Below are 14,363 nucleotides of genomic sequence, written 5' to 3' on the forward strand. Positions count from 1 at the left end.
TATACCACCCTGGTGCCCCTACCCTGCATTTTCTTTGTCCATTCATCCATTGGTGGGCATTTAGGTTATTCCTGTATCTTGGCTGTTGTAAATAATGCTGCAGTAAATGACATGGGGATGCATGTATTTTTTAGAGTTAGTGTTTTTCTTTTCTCTAGATAAATACACAGAAGTAGGATTGCTGAATCATATGGTAGTATTTTTTTTTTAATTTTTGAGGAACTTCCATACCATTTTTCATAGTGGCTGAGATTTACATGAGCACCAATCAAGCACAAAGGTTCCCTTTCCTCCACAACCTCCCCTACACTTGTTATGTCTTGTCTTTTTGATTATAGCCATTCTAACAGGTATTAGGTGATATTTCACTGAGATTTTTCAATTAAATCTTTGTAGGTAACATATAGTTGAATCTTGCTTTTTAGCAATATATCAGTCTCTGCCTTTTAACTAGGCTTTTTATGTATTTTCATATAATATAGTTATTGATATATAAGTTTTAAATTAGTTGTAGCTGAAACTGTTACCTACTGGTTCATACCAGCTTGCAAGATTTTATTGTGCATATCTCTTCTCATCCTTGCTTTCAGTGATTTAAATTAGCTGTGGTGGGAGTATTTACACAACAAAATATATCAGTTGGTAAATATGTCAGTTAGGTCTCTTCCACCCTTGTGACCCTGTTATTAAGCATTTACTAGGATAGCACTGTTTTAAATCTACTATCTTGCTACTTATTTGCTTTCTTTTTTTTTTTTTTTAAGATTTTATTTATTTATCCGAGAGACAAAGACAGAGCAAGTAGGGGGAGGGACAGAGGGAGAAGGACAAACAGACACCCCACCAAGCAGGGACCCTGATGTGGGGCTCAATCCCAGGACCCCAGGATCTGACCTGAGCTGAAGGCAGATGCTTAACCAACTGAGCCACCCAGGTGCCCCATTGCTACTTATTTTCTTTTTGTTCAATATCTTCTTTGTTCCTTTTTCTCTTTGTCTTCTGTTCAGGTTTTCTTTTTTTTTTTTTTGTAATTTCACTTCAGTTATTTTATAAGCCCATTAACTCTATCTCTGGTGTTTTGTCTTGCTTTCAGGATTTATAATATATATCTTTTTTGGGGTGCCTGGGTGGCTCAGTGGTGCCCCGATTTTTTTTTTGTTTTAATCATGTGATGTTTATCATGACTCCTTAAGCCTTATCACCTGTTTCACAAATTCCCCCCACCCACTTCCCTTCTGGTAACCATCAGTTTGTTCTCTACAGTTAAGAATCTGTTCCTTGGGGGCATTTGGGTGGCTCAGTGGTTTAAAGCCTCTGCCTTCGGCTCAGGTCATGATCTCAGGGTCCTGGGATCTAGCCCCGCATTGGGCTCTCTGCTCAGCAGGGAGCCTGCTTCCTCCTCTCTCTCTCTGTCTACTAGAGATCTCTGCCTATCAAATAAATAAATAAAATCTTAAAAAAAAAAGAAAAAAAAAGAATCTGTTCCTTGATTTGTCTCTGTCTCTCTCTCTTTTTCCCTTTACTCCTTTGTTTTGTTTCTTAAATTCCACATGAGTAAAATCCTATGGCATTTGTCTTTCTCTAACTTATTTCACTTAGGATTATGCTTTCTATCTCCATCCATGTCATTGCAGATGGCAAGATTTCATCCTTTTTTATCGCCAAATGATATTCCGGTGTGTGTGTGTGTGTGTGTGTGTGTGTATCAAATTTTCTTTATTCATTCATCAGTTGATGGATACTTGGGCTCTTTCCATATCTTGGCTATTGTAAACAGTGCTGCTATAAACATAGGGGTATATGTATCCCTTTGGATTAGTGTTTTTGTATTCTTGGGGTAAATTCACAGTAACGTTGGATTATAAGGTAGGTTTTATTTTTAATGTTTTGAGGAACCTCTCTACTGTTTTCCATAGTGACTGTACCAGTTTGCATTCCCACCAACAGTGGAGGATTCCCTTTTTCCACATCCTCACCAACACCTGTTGTTTCTTGTGTGTGTGTGTGTGTGTATGATTTTATTTATTTATTTTACAGACAGAGATCACAAGTAGACAGAGAGGCAGGCAGAGAGAGAGGGGGAAACCGGCTCCCCCTCTCTGAGCAAAGAGCCTGATGCAGGGCTCGATCCCAGGACCCTGGGGTCAAGGCTATGCCTGACCTGAAGGCAGAGGTTTTAACCCACTAAGCCACCCAGGCTCCCCTGTTTCTTGTGTTTTTGATTTTAGCCATTCTGACACGTATGAGGTGCTATTTCATTGTAGTTTTGATTTGCATTTCCCTGATGATAAGTGATGATTGTCTTTTCATCTGTCTGTTGACCATCTGTATGTCTTCCTTGGAGAAACATCTCTTTGACTTTTGCCCATTTTTTAATTGGATTATTTGTTTTTTGGGTGTTGAGTTTTATAAATTCTTTATATGTTTTGATATTTATCTTTTATCCAAGATGATATTTGCAAATATCTTCCATTCCATGGGTTTCTTTTTAGTTTTGTTGATTCTTTTCTTGTGCTTTTGTTTCCCATGTCTCAGGGGACCTTTCTAGAAAAAACGTTGCTACAACTGATGTCAGAGAAGGCTCTTTCCTAGTATTCTTATGGTTTGAGGTCACACATTTAGGCCTTTAATCTACTTTGAATTTATTTTTGTGTGTGGTGTAAGAAAGTGGTATAGTTCCATTCTTTTGCATGTTGCTGACCAGTTTTCCCAACACTATTTTTTGAAGAGACTGTCTTTTTCCCATTGGCTATTCTTTCCTGATTTGTCAAAGATTAATTGACTATATAATTGTGGGTTTATTTCTGGATTTTCTATTCTACTCTGTTGATCTCTGTGTCTATTTTTGTGGCAGTATCATACTGTTTTGATAGCTACAGCTTTGTAATATAACCTTAAGTCCAGAATTGTGGTGCATCCAGTTTTGCTTTTTTTTTTTTTTTTAAAGATTTTATTTATTTATTTGCCAGACAGAGATCACAAGTAGGCAGAAAGGCAGGCAGAGAGAGAGAGAGAGAGGAGGAAGCAGGCTCCCTGCTGAGCAGAGAGCCCGATGCAGGGCTCGATCCCAGGACCCTGGGATCACGACCTGAGCCGAAGGCAGAGGCTTCAACCCACTGAGCCACTCAGGCACTCCCCAGTTTTGCTTTTATTTTTCAAGATTGCTTGGCTACTCAGGGTCTTTTATGGTTCCATACAAATTTTAGGATTGTTTTTTTCTAGCTCTATGAAAAATGCTATTGGTATTTTGAAAAGGATTGCATTAGATGTGTAGATTACTTTGGGTAGTATAGACATTTTTTAAAAAAAGATTTTTATTTATTTATTTGACAGACAGAGATCCCAAGTAGGCAGAGAAGCAGGCAGAGAGAGAGGAGGAAGAAGGCTCCCCACTGAGCAGAGAGTCCGATGCGGAGCTCGATCCCAGGACCCTGGGATCATGACCTGAGCCGAAGGGAGAGGCTTTAACCCACTGAGCCACCCAGGCGCCCCTAGTATAGACATTTTAATAATATTTGTTCTTCCGACCCATGAGCATGGAATATCTTCCCATTTCTTCCTCCCTTTCTTTCTTTCTTTCTTTCTTTCTTTCTCTCTTTCTTTCTTTCTTTCTTTTTACGATTTTATTTGAGAGAGAGGGAGAGGAGGAGCAGAGGGAGAAGGACAAGCAGACTCAGCTCTGAGTGTGGAGCCTGATGCAGGGCTTGATCTCATGATCATGAGCTGAAATCAAGGTTTGGGTGCTTAACCAACTGAGTCATCCTAGTGCCCCACGTCTTTCCATTTCTTTGTGTCATCTTAACTTTCTTTCATCAGTGTTTTATGCTTTTTAGAGTACAGGTCTTTCACCTCTTTCATTAGGTTTATTCCTAGGTATCTTATTATTTTTGGTGCAATTGTAAGTGGGATTGTTTTCTCAGTTTCTCTTTCTGTTGCTTCTTTATTGGTATAAACAAATGCGATAGATTTCTGTATGTTGATAATGTATCCTGTGACTTTACTGAGTTCATTTATCAGTTCTAGCAGTTTTTCAATGGAGTCTTTTGCGTTTTTAATATATAGTGTCATCTCATCTGCAAATAGTGAAAGTTTTACTTTTGCCTTATTGATATGTATTCCTTTTATTTCTTTTTGTTATCTCATTGCTGTGACTAGCACTTTACAGTACTATGTTGAGTAGAAGTAGTGAGTGTGGACATCAGTGTCTTGTTCTTGACCTTAGGGGAAAGGTTTTCAGTTTTTCCCCAGTGAGGATGATGTTATCTGTGGGTTTTTCATATATGGCTTTATTAAGTTGAGGTATGTTCCCTCTTACCCTACTTTGTTGAAGGCTTTTGTCATGAATGATTGCTGTACCTTGTCAGATGTTTTCTCTGCATCTATTGAAATGTTCATATCATTCTTAGCCCTTCTCTTACTGATGTGATATATCATGTTGATTGATTTGTGGATATTGAACCATCCTTGTAACCCAGGAATAAATCCCCATTGGTTGTGGTGAATGGCTTTTATTTTGGTACTGTGGAGCATAGTATGTATTCTTTTTTTTTTAAGATTTTATTTATTTATTTGACAGATCACAAGTAGTCAGAGAGAGAAGAGGGGAGCAGGCTCCCTGCTGAACAGAGAGCCTAATGCAGGGCTCGATCCCAGGACCCTGGGATCACAACCTGAGCCGAAGGCAGAGGCCTTACCCCACTGATCCATTTAGGTGCCCCCATAGTAAGTATTCTCAACTTACTCACAGACAACCTTTGAGTAGTATTGTGACTGTACACTACAGTAGTATAAGAATCTTACAAAGTCTTTTTTTTGTTTGCCTCAAACAAAAGCACAGAAGCACATTTTACAACTATCTATTTATTTATCTCTATATATAATAAACCCTACAACAGTTATTGAATTTATTATTATTATTTATTTTTTTATTTTTTGTGGGCAGCAAAGCAAAGTTTATTGAGGGATAGTATAAAGCTCCTGAAGAGAGAGAAGACCTGAGAGGAATCCTCTGAATTTATTTAAATAATCAATTTTGAAAAAAGATAATTTTATTTTGAGGTCACCTGGGAGGCTCAGTTGTTAAGTGTCTGCCTTTGCCTCAGGTCAGGATCCTGGGGTCCTGAGATCAAGGTCTGCATTGTGCTCCCTGCTCTGCGGGGAGCCTGCTTCATCCTCTCCCACTCCCCCTACTTGTGTTCACTCTCTCACTGTGTCTCTCTCTGTCAAATAAATAAATAAAATCTTAAAAAAAGAGATAATTTTAGTTTTTAAAGATTATTTAGAAGTTATTTTAAAGATAATTTGTATTTATCCACATATTTGACATTTTTCTTTATTCTTTGTTCTTTATTTTGAGCTCTTTATTCTTTTATATTGATTCACATTTCCTTCTAGGATTATTTTCCATTTGCCTGAAGACTTTTCCTTAACATTTTATATAGTGCTGATCTGCTGGTGATAAATTCTCTTCAGCTTTTGTATGTTTTTTTTTTAAGAAAAAAAATTTTTTTTTAAAGATTTTATTTATTTATTTGACAGAGGGAGATTACAAGTAGGCAGAGAGGCAGGCAGAGAGAGAGAGGAGGAAGCAGGCTCCCTGCGGAGCAGAGAGCTGGATGTGGGACTCGATCCCAGGCCCCTGAGATCATGACCTGAGCTGAAGGCAGCGGCTTAACCCACTGAGCCACCCAGGCGCCCCAAGAAATTTTTAAAAGATTTTATTTATTGGACAAAGAGAGATCACAAGTAGGCGGAACAGCACACAGAGTTAGAGGGGGAAGCAGGCTCCCTGCAGGGAGCCTGATGTGGGGCTCGATTCCAGGACTCTGAGATCATGACCTGAGCCGAAGGCAGAGACTTAACCAATGCCACTTAGGTGCCCCTGTTTTAATAAGTCTTTATTTACCTTGTTTTTTGGAAGATATATTTGCTGGGTGCAGAATTCTAGTTTAGCATCAGATTTTTATCTTTTTTTTTAAGATTTTATTTATTTACTTGACAGAGAGAGAGACAGCAATAGAGGGATGACAAGCAGGGGTGTTGGGAGAGGGAGAAGCAGGCTTCCTGCTGAGAAGGGAGCCCAATGTAGGACTCGATCCCAGGACCCTGGGATCATGACCTGAGCCAAAGGCAGACGCTTAACGACTGAGCTACCCAGGCACGTCTAGCATCAGTTTTTTAAAAACAATATAGTGCTTTAAGGATATTGGTTCACTATCTTTGGCTTTCATTTTTCCTATATTCTTTTTTTTTTAAAGAACACATTTTTATTTTATTTATTTATTTGACAGAGAGAGAGAGAGATCACAAGTAGGCAGAGAGGCAGGGGTAGCAGGCTCCCCTCTAAGCAGAGAACCCGATGCGGGACTCCATCCCAGGACCCTGAGATCAAGACCTGAGCCAAAGGCAGAGGCTTAACCCACTGAGCCATTCAGGTGCCTCAGTTGTTCCTATATTCTTTTTTTTTTTTTTTTCACTTTTTTTTATTATGTTCATTTAGCCACTGTATAGTACGTCATTAGTTTTTGATGTAGTGTTCAATGATTCACTAGTTGGGTATAACACCCAGTGTTCATCACAAAACATGCCCTCCTTAGTGCCCATTACCAAGTAACCCCATCTCCTCATGCCCCCGTCCCCTCTAAAACCTTCAATTTATTTCCCAGAGTCCATAGTCTCTCATGGTTCATCTCCCTCTCCAATTTCTCCCCCTTCAGTTTTCCATCCCTTCCCCTATGATTCTCTGCACTATTCCTTATAGTCCACATATGAGTGAAACCATATAATTGTTTCTCTGCTTGACTTATTTGACTTAGCATAATACCCTCCAGTTCCATCTATGTCGATGCAAATGGTAGGTATTCATTCTTTCTGATGGCTGGGTAATATTCCATTATATATATGAATCACATCTTTTTTTATCCATTCATTTGTTGAAGGGCCTGTCAGCTCCTATTGTGGATATTGCTGCTATGAACACTGGAGTGCATGTGCCCCTTCTTCTCACTTTCTTTGGGGTAAATACCTAGTAGTGCAATTGCTGGGTGATAGGGTAGCTCTCTTTTTAATGTCTTAAGGAACCTCCATCTTGTTTTCCGGAGCGGCTGTACCAACTTGCATTCCCACCAACAGTGTAAGAGAGCTTCCCTTTCTACACATCCTCGTCAACACTTGTTGTTTGTTGTCTTGTTAATTTTTGCCATTTTAACTGGTGTAAGGTGATATCTCATTGTGGTTTTTATTTGTATCCTTCCACATTGTTGAAAGGACAGCCTTTGCAGTATCCCATAGATTCTGGACCGATGTGATTTCATTCTCATTAGTTTCCATGACTTGTCTAACTTCTCCCTTAATTTCTTGGTTGACCCAGTCATTCTTTAGTAAGATGTTCTTTAACTTGCACATGTTTGAATTCCTTCCAATTTTTTCCTTGTGATTGGGTTCCAGTTTCAAGGCATTGTGGTCTGACAACATGCAGGGAATAATCTCAATCTTTTGGTATCGGTTGAAACCTGATTTGTGGCCAAATATGTTATCTATTTTGGAGGAAGTTCCATGTATATTCAAGAAGAATGAGTATTATGTTGTTTTAGGGTGGAATGTTCTGTATGTATCTACAAAGTCCATCTGGTACAAAGTGTCATTCAAAGCTCTTGTTTCTTTGTTAATCTTCTGCTTAGATGACCTGTCTAATGCTGAGAGGTCTTCTACTATTAATGTATTATTATCAATATGATTCTTTACTTTGGTTAACAGTTGGCTTATGTAGTTGGCTGCTGTCATGTTGGGGGCATAGATACTTAAACAATTTTTAGATTTTCCTGTGGGATAGACCTTTTAAGTATGATAATAGTGTTCCTTTACATCTCTTACTAAAGTCTTTGGTTGAAAAATTCAGTTTGTCTGATATAAGAATTGCTACCCCAGCTTTCTTTCAATGTCCATCTGCATGATAAATCGTTCTCCATTCCCTACTTTCAATCTGGAGGTGTCTTTAGGTTCTGAATGAGTCTCTTGTAGGCAGCGTATGGGTGGGCCCTGTCTTTTTATCCAATCTGAAACCCTGTGCCATTTCATTTTTCAGGCTGTTCATGTTGAGAGTAACTATTGAAAGATAAGAATTTAGTGCCATCTATTGCCTGTGAAGTTCGTGTTTCTATAGATTATCTCTGTTACTTTCTGGTCTGTATTACTCTTGGGGTCTTTTTTCTTCTATAGAACAACAGCCCTTCCCCACCACGTGCCGGGCACTGGCTTGGTGGTCACATATCCTTTCACTTTCTGCCTGTCCTGGAAGCTCTTTGTCTCTCCATCCATTCTGGATGACAGCCTTGCTCGATAAAGTATTCCTGGTTGCATGTTCATCTCATTTAGTACCCTGATTATGTCTTGCCAACCCCTTCTGGCTTGCCAGGTCTCTGTGGACAGGTCTAATGTTATTCTGATGTTCCTCCCTCCGTAGGTAAGACATCTCTTCCCCCTAGCTTCTCTCAGGATAGCTGCCTTGGCTCTAAGATAAGCAAGTTTTACTATTATATACTGGAGCATTGGTCTTTTTTTATTGATCTTGGGAAGGGTCCTCTCTGCCTCTAGGACATGGATCCTTCTTTTCTTCCCCAGATTAGGTAAATTCTCAGCTATGGTTTGCTCAAGTATATATCCTTGTCCTCTCTCTCTCTCCACCCCTTTAGGGACCCCAATAATTCTGACTTTGGAATGTTTCATGGTGTCATTGATGTCTCTACTTCTGATCTCATGAGCTTGTAGTTGTTTATCTTTATCATTCTTGACTTCCTTCCTTTCTATCAGCTTATCTTCTAGATCACTAATTCGCTCTTCTTTCTCATTTACCCTGGCATTCAGAGTATCCAGCTTAGATGGCATCTCCTTCACAGAATTTTTAATTTCGGCAACAGTAGCTCTACATTCTGCCCTTAGAGATTCTATACTGTCACTAATGCTTTTCTCAAACCTAAATAGCAACTTTATAAATGTTACTGTGAAGTCTTTTTCAGACATTTTCCTTAGATCCATATCCATTAAGTCTGTGGCAGAGGCCATTGTCTCTGGTTCTTTCCTTTTTTGGGAATTCCTCCTCCTAGTCATTCTCTTGAGGGATGGTTGAGGGAATATACAGAGTCCGAAATATCAACCACGACTCAGGCAAGATGAACCTGAGGAAAATCTGGAGCATTGGAAGCCACCACTCACCCTGGTGGTGTTTTTCTGAGTGTAGCGATCCAGATGGATATTCTTACATCTCACGCTGATTTCGTAGCTTTGGTAGATATCCAGCTCAATTCAGGGGACCGGTGGCAGCAACGAGGTTCCCTACACCTCTGCTATCTTGCCTCTGTTCCTATATTCTTAACGTGCCTTTTTCTCTGGTTGCTTTTAAGATTTTATCTTTATCACTGAATTTTAACCAATTTTATTATGTACTTTGGTGAAGTTTTATCATGTTTTTTTTGTGCTCGGTGTTTCTTGAGGTTCTTGGATTTTTGAGTTATAGTTTTCATCAGATTTGGAAAAATTTCAGCCTTTATGTCTTTGATTTTATTTTTTTATTTATTAGAGAGAGAGAGAGAAAGCATGAGTGGGAGGAGATGGAGAGGGAGAGGAATAGACTCAGTGCTGAGCATGGAGCTAATGCGGGGCTCGATATCACAACCCTGAGATCATGACCTGAGGTAAAATCAGTAGTTGGATGCTTAACTGACTGAGCCATCCAGTGTCCCCAGTCATTATATCTTAAATATCTTTCTTCTCACTTCTCTTTCTCCCCATTTTCTCTTTTTCTGGAACTCCAGTGATACACTTACTAAATTTGATTGTTCTATGACTCACTGATGCTTTCTTAATTTTTTTCTAGAGTTTTTTTTTCTCTTCATGTATTTTTTGATATGTACCTAAGTTCACTAATCTGCTATCTTGTCTAGTCTGCTGTTAATTGCATTCATTGTACTTTCCATTTCAGATACTGTATTTTTTTAAATCTCTAAAGGTTCTGTGTGGGTCTTCTTTTATTTCTTCCATATTTTTCATTGTCATGCTTATGTTTCTGCCTTCTTAAACAATTGGAGTATATTTATGAACCCTCTTAGTGGTATCTGTTAAATCTACTGTGTGTCATTTCTAAGTCTTTCTATTGATTGGTAGTCTACTCTTTGCAGGTTGTATTTTTCTATTTCATTGCATACCTTATGATCTGTGATTGGATGCTAGACATTGTACATTTTACTTTGTTGGGTGTTAAATTTTTATATTCTTTTAACTATGTGGGGATGTGTTCTGGGCAAGTTTCTTTTAGAAACGGTTTGATCCTTTTTGAGATTTGCCTTTAAGCTCTGTTAGGTAGAATCAGAACAGCCTTATTTGTAGGCTAATCTGACCTGGCCTTTCGGGCAATAACCTTAGGATTCTATTGATACCCCATATGTTAGGAGATCTTTCTTTTATGGTTGTTGAGAATAAAAACTATTTCTGGCCCTGTGTGAGCATTGGGAATTGTTCTGTTTGCTCCTGTTCAGTGATTTTTTTTTTCCTTATCTCAGTAGTTTCCTCATTTTCATGTATTGATCAGACTCACTGAAGACTCAACACTATTTGCATGTTCAGAGCATGTGCATATGCTTGCCCCCACTCTATCTTTCTTTTTTCTGTGAATTCTAGATGCCTTGGTTTCTCTGAACTCTGTTTCTTCAACTTAGGAAGACTGCTGGACTCTGTGTTACTCTTCCCTACTCTTTACAGGAAGCAATCTGGGGACAATCATAATGCTCATCTTACTTATTTTCCTTAACTCAAAGGTCACTATACAATGCTTTCTACTTGTACATTGTCTGAAAACGATTGCTTTGTATATTTTGTCCAGGTTTTTAGTTGGTTAATGTAGAAGGATAAATCTCCATCATGTTGTAGTCCACATTGTTTTAATTAGCATCCTTTTTTTAACTTAACAATGAACATTTTTTTTAAAGATTTTTTTTATTTCTTTATTTGACACAGAGAGAGAGAAATCGCAAGTAGGCAGAGAGGAAGGCAGAGAAAGAGGGGAAGCAGGCTCTCCACTGAGCAGAGAGCCCAATGTGGGACTCGATCCCAGGACCCTGAGATCATGACCTGAGCTGAAGGCAGCGGCTTAACCCACTGAGCCACCCAGGCGCCCAACAATGAACATTTTCTCTTTGTTTTTCAAAATTTCCTTTGGCAGAAAAAAATTTCCATCTGTAGCCATCCAAACACATAATTATAGGTACTTATTTTTTAGATTTCTGTGTTCAGAGATTACACAAGACCTATTTATATTAAAGTATACTTTGGATTCTCAAGCTCTTTATCATATCTGAAACTTATTTTCTTCCTTTAAGATTATTTTTTCTTGCGGTGCCTGAGTAGCTCAGTTGGTTGAGCATATGATTTTTTTTTTTAAGATTTTACTTATTTATTTGACAGACAGAGAAATTACAAGTAGGCAGAGAGGGAGGCAGAGAGAAAGGGGGAGGTAGGCTCCCTGCTGAGCAGAGAGCAGGATCTTAGGACACTGAGATCATGACCCAAGCCAAAGGCAGAGGCTTAACCCACTGAGCCACCCAGGTACCCTGAACATCTGATTCTTTTTTTTTTTTAAGATGTTATTTATTTATTTGACAAACAGAGATCACAAGTAGGCAGAGAGGTAGGCAGAGAGAGGGAGGAGGAAGCAGGCTCCCTGCTGAGCAGAGAGTCCGATGTGGGGCTCTATCCGAGGACTCTGGGATCATGACCTGAGCCGAAGGCAGAGGCTTTAACCCACTGAGCCACCCAGGTGCCCCTGAGCATCTGATTCTTGATCTCAGTTCAGGTCTTGATCTCATGGTCATGAGTTCAAGTCTCGCATTGAGCTCCATGCTGGGCATGGAGCCTACAAAAAATAAATAAATAAATAAATAAAAAGACTATTTTCTCTTCTTCAAAGAGAATGGCTGAACAGTATACCCTCTGGAAGGCCTTGTGGATCACAAAATAATCATCATTTATTCATTCAACAGTTATTTATTGAATGTTTTCTTATTTTTTTTCCCCTCTTTTTTAAAGATTTTATTTATTTGATAGAGAGAGAGGGATCACAAGTAGGCAGAGAGGCAGGCAGAGAGAGAGGGGGAAGCAGGCTCCCTGCGGAGCAGAGAGCCCGATGCAGGGCTCCATTCCAGGACCCTGGGATCATGACCTGAGCTGAAGGCAGAGGCTTTAACCCACTGAGCCACCCAGGTGCCCCATAGAATGTTTTCTATGTTTCAGTCCATATGCTAGGCATTGGGTATTTGTACAAAGGTACAAATATAAAAAAGAATTCATGACTTCAGGGAGTTCATAATCTAGTAGGTAAACTGAGAAGAAACTGTTAGCTTTCCCTTTGTGGAATATTAGTATTAGGAAATATGTTCTTGCACTCTAGCACCATAGAAACAAAGGTGATTATACTTTCTGAGTATTGCTTTATTCTAATCCTAATTCACTTCTTTTCTCAAACACCCAAGCATGCTCCTGCCTTAGGATCCTTTTTGTTGCTGTTCCCTTTGCCTAGAATTCTTCTCTCCCAAGATTACCCAAATGACTTACTCCTTACTGCTTCACATTCCTGCTCAAATACCGTTGGTCAGTGAGAACTTCCCTGACAGTTGTGTTTAAAGTAACACTTCCTATCCCCAGTCTTTATTCCCTTACTTAGATTTATTCTTCTTTATAACATTATTATTTACATTTTTAAAGATTATTTATTTATTTATTTATATTAACATATAATGTCTTATTAGCCCCAGGGGTACAGGTCTGTGAATCGCCAGGTTTACACACTTCACAGCACTCACCATATCACATACCCTTCCCAATGTCCATAACCCCACCACCCTCTCCCTACCCCCATTCCCCCAGTCACCCTCAGTTCTTTTTTTTTTTTTTTTACTCTCAGTTTGTTTTGTGATAGTAAGAGTCTCTTGTGTTTTGCCTCCCTCCTGATCCCATCTTGCGGAGATGCAATGTGGGAGGTTTGGGGGGTAGGAAAATAATATTATTTACATTTTTAAAAAATATTTATGTATTTGAAAGTGAGAGAGCAAGTGAGTGGGGGAGGAGCAGAAGGAGAGGGACAAGCAGACTCAGCACTGAGCACAGAACTGAGGCAGAGCTTGATCCCACAACCCTGAGATCATGTTTGAGCTCAAAGCAAGAGTAAGATGCTCAACTGACTGAGCCACCCAGGCACCCCTACTTACATTTTAATTTATTTTTATCTTCTATCTTTGCCCCTCCCTGCCACAGATGTAAATGCCAGATGAGCAGAGGCTTTACCTATTTTATTCACATTATATCCCCAGCATCTTGAGTAGTTATGGGTACCTACTGGAGTCTTTATTTATTTTTATTTTCTTATTATTTGTTAAGGATTTTATTTATTTATTTGAGACAGAGAGAGAGAGAGCAAGAGGGAGAGGGAGAGAGAATCCAAAACAGACTCCACGTTGAGTGCAGAGCCCAATGAGGGGCTCAATCCCACGAGACGAGATCATGACCTGAGCTGAAACCAAGAGTTAGGCACGTAACTGACTGAGCTATCCAGGCATCTCCCCACTCCCCACTGGATTCTTTAGATATTTTATGAAAAATTAATTCCTCACTTGATTGTTTTTCCTTTCCATGTTTCCCTGCAAAGCATTTCCTGACTGATTTTATTCACATTGCTTATTTTTGCTTTACTGTGTACTTAGAATATGTATATGTTTTAGTAATACTGTAATAGTCAAAAGAGACAATTATCATATCACATACTTACTAATTTCTTCCCCTCTCTCTCAGTCTTCACATAGGACCAACCCAGTTGATAAACATCTTGAGGTCCTGATCAATAAATATGGATTGTCTGCCAAACCAGTTGTTCCTCAGATGTTTGCGTTTGCTGGAAAAGAGCACATGGAAAAATATGGTATGTTAAAAAAAATTTAAGGCCTATTGGTAGTTGTATGCATGTGATGAGAAACAACAGGAATTTATTCAGGATCTGTGGACAATGTCAGGATATATAAGATATAAAACGGTTTTTGAATTAAGTTGGAGAAATAGTCCACCTAGGATTTAGTTTCAGAGAAAATATTTATATATAGGACAGCATATGGGAAATACGTAGAGTGTTCCACACCAGGAAATTGAAATAGGAAAAATAACATAAATCTTGTCCCCCCCTTTTTTTTTAAAGATTCTATTTATTTATTTGACAAAGAGAGATCACAAGTGGGCAGAGAGGCAGACAGAGAGAGAGAGAGAGAGAGGAGGAAGCAGGCTCCCTGCTGAGCAGAGAGCCCGATGCGGGACTCGATCCCAGGCCCCTG

At 39.1% G+C, this 14,363-nt stretch overlaps 1 protein-coding gene across 1 annotated transcript in view; it reads left to right on the forward strand.

Annotated features, from left to right (window-relative positions):
* The window catches only part of SCP2 (sterol carrier protein 2), a 109,861-nt gene that overhangs the window by 23,886 nt on the left and 71,612 nt on the right, over nucleotides 1-14,363 (forward strand). Inside the window, exon 6 of the mRNA XM_044238257.1 lies at nucleotides 13,834-13,960. Within this exon, the coding sequence (XP_044094192.1) occupies nucleotides 13,834-13,960 (127 nt within the window). The remainder of the gene's footprint in view (nucleotides 1-13,833; nucleotides 13,961-14,363) is intronic.

This window comes from Neovison vison, chromosome 2 (genome assembly GCF_020171115.1).
Source record: "Neovison vison isolate M4711 chromosome 2, ASM_NN_V1, whole genome shotgun sequence".
NCBI classification, from domain to species: Eukaryota; Metazoa; Chordata; class Mammalia; order Carnivora; family Mustelidae; genus Neogale; species Neogale vison.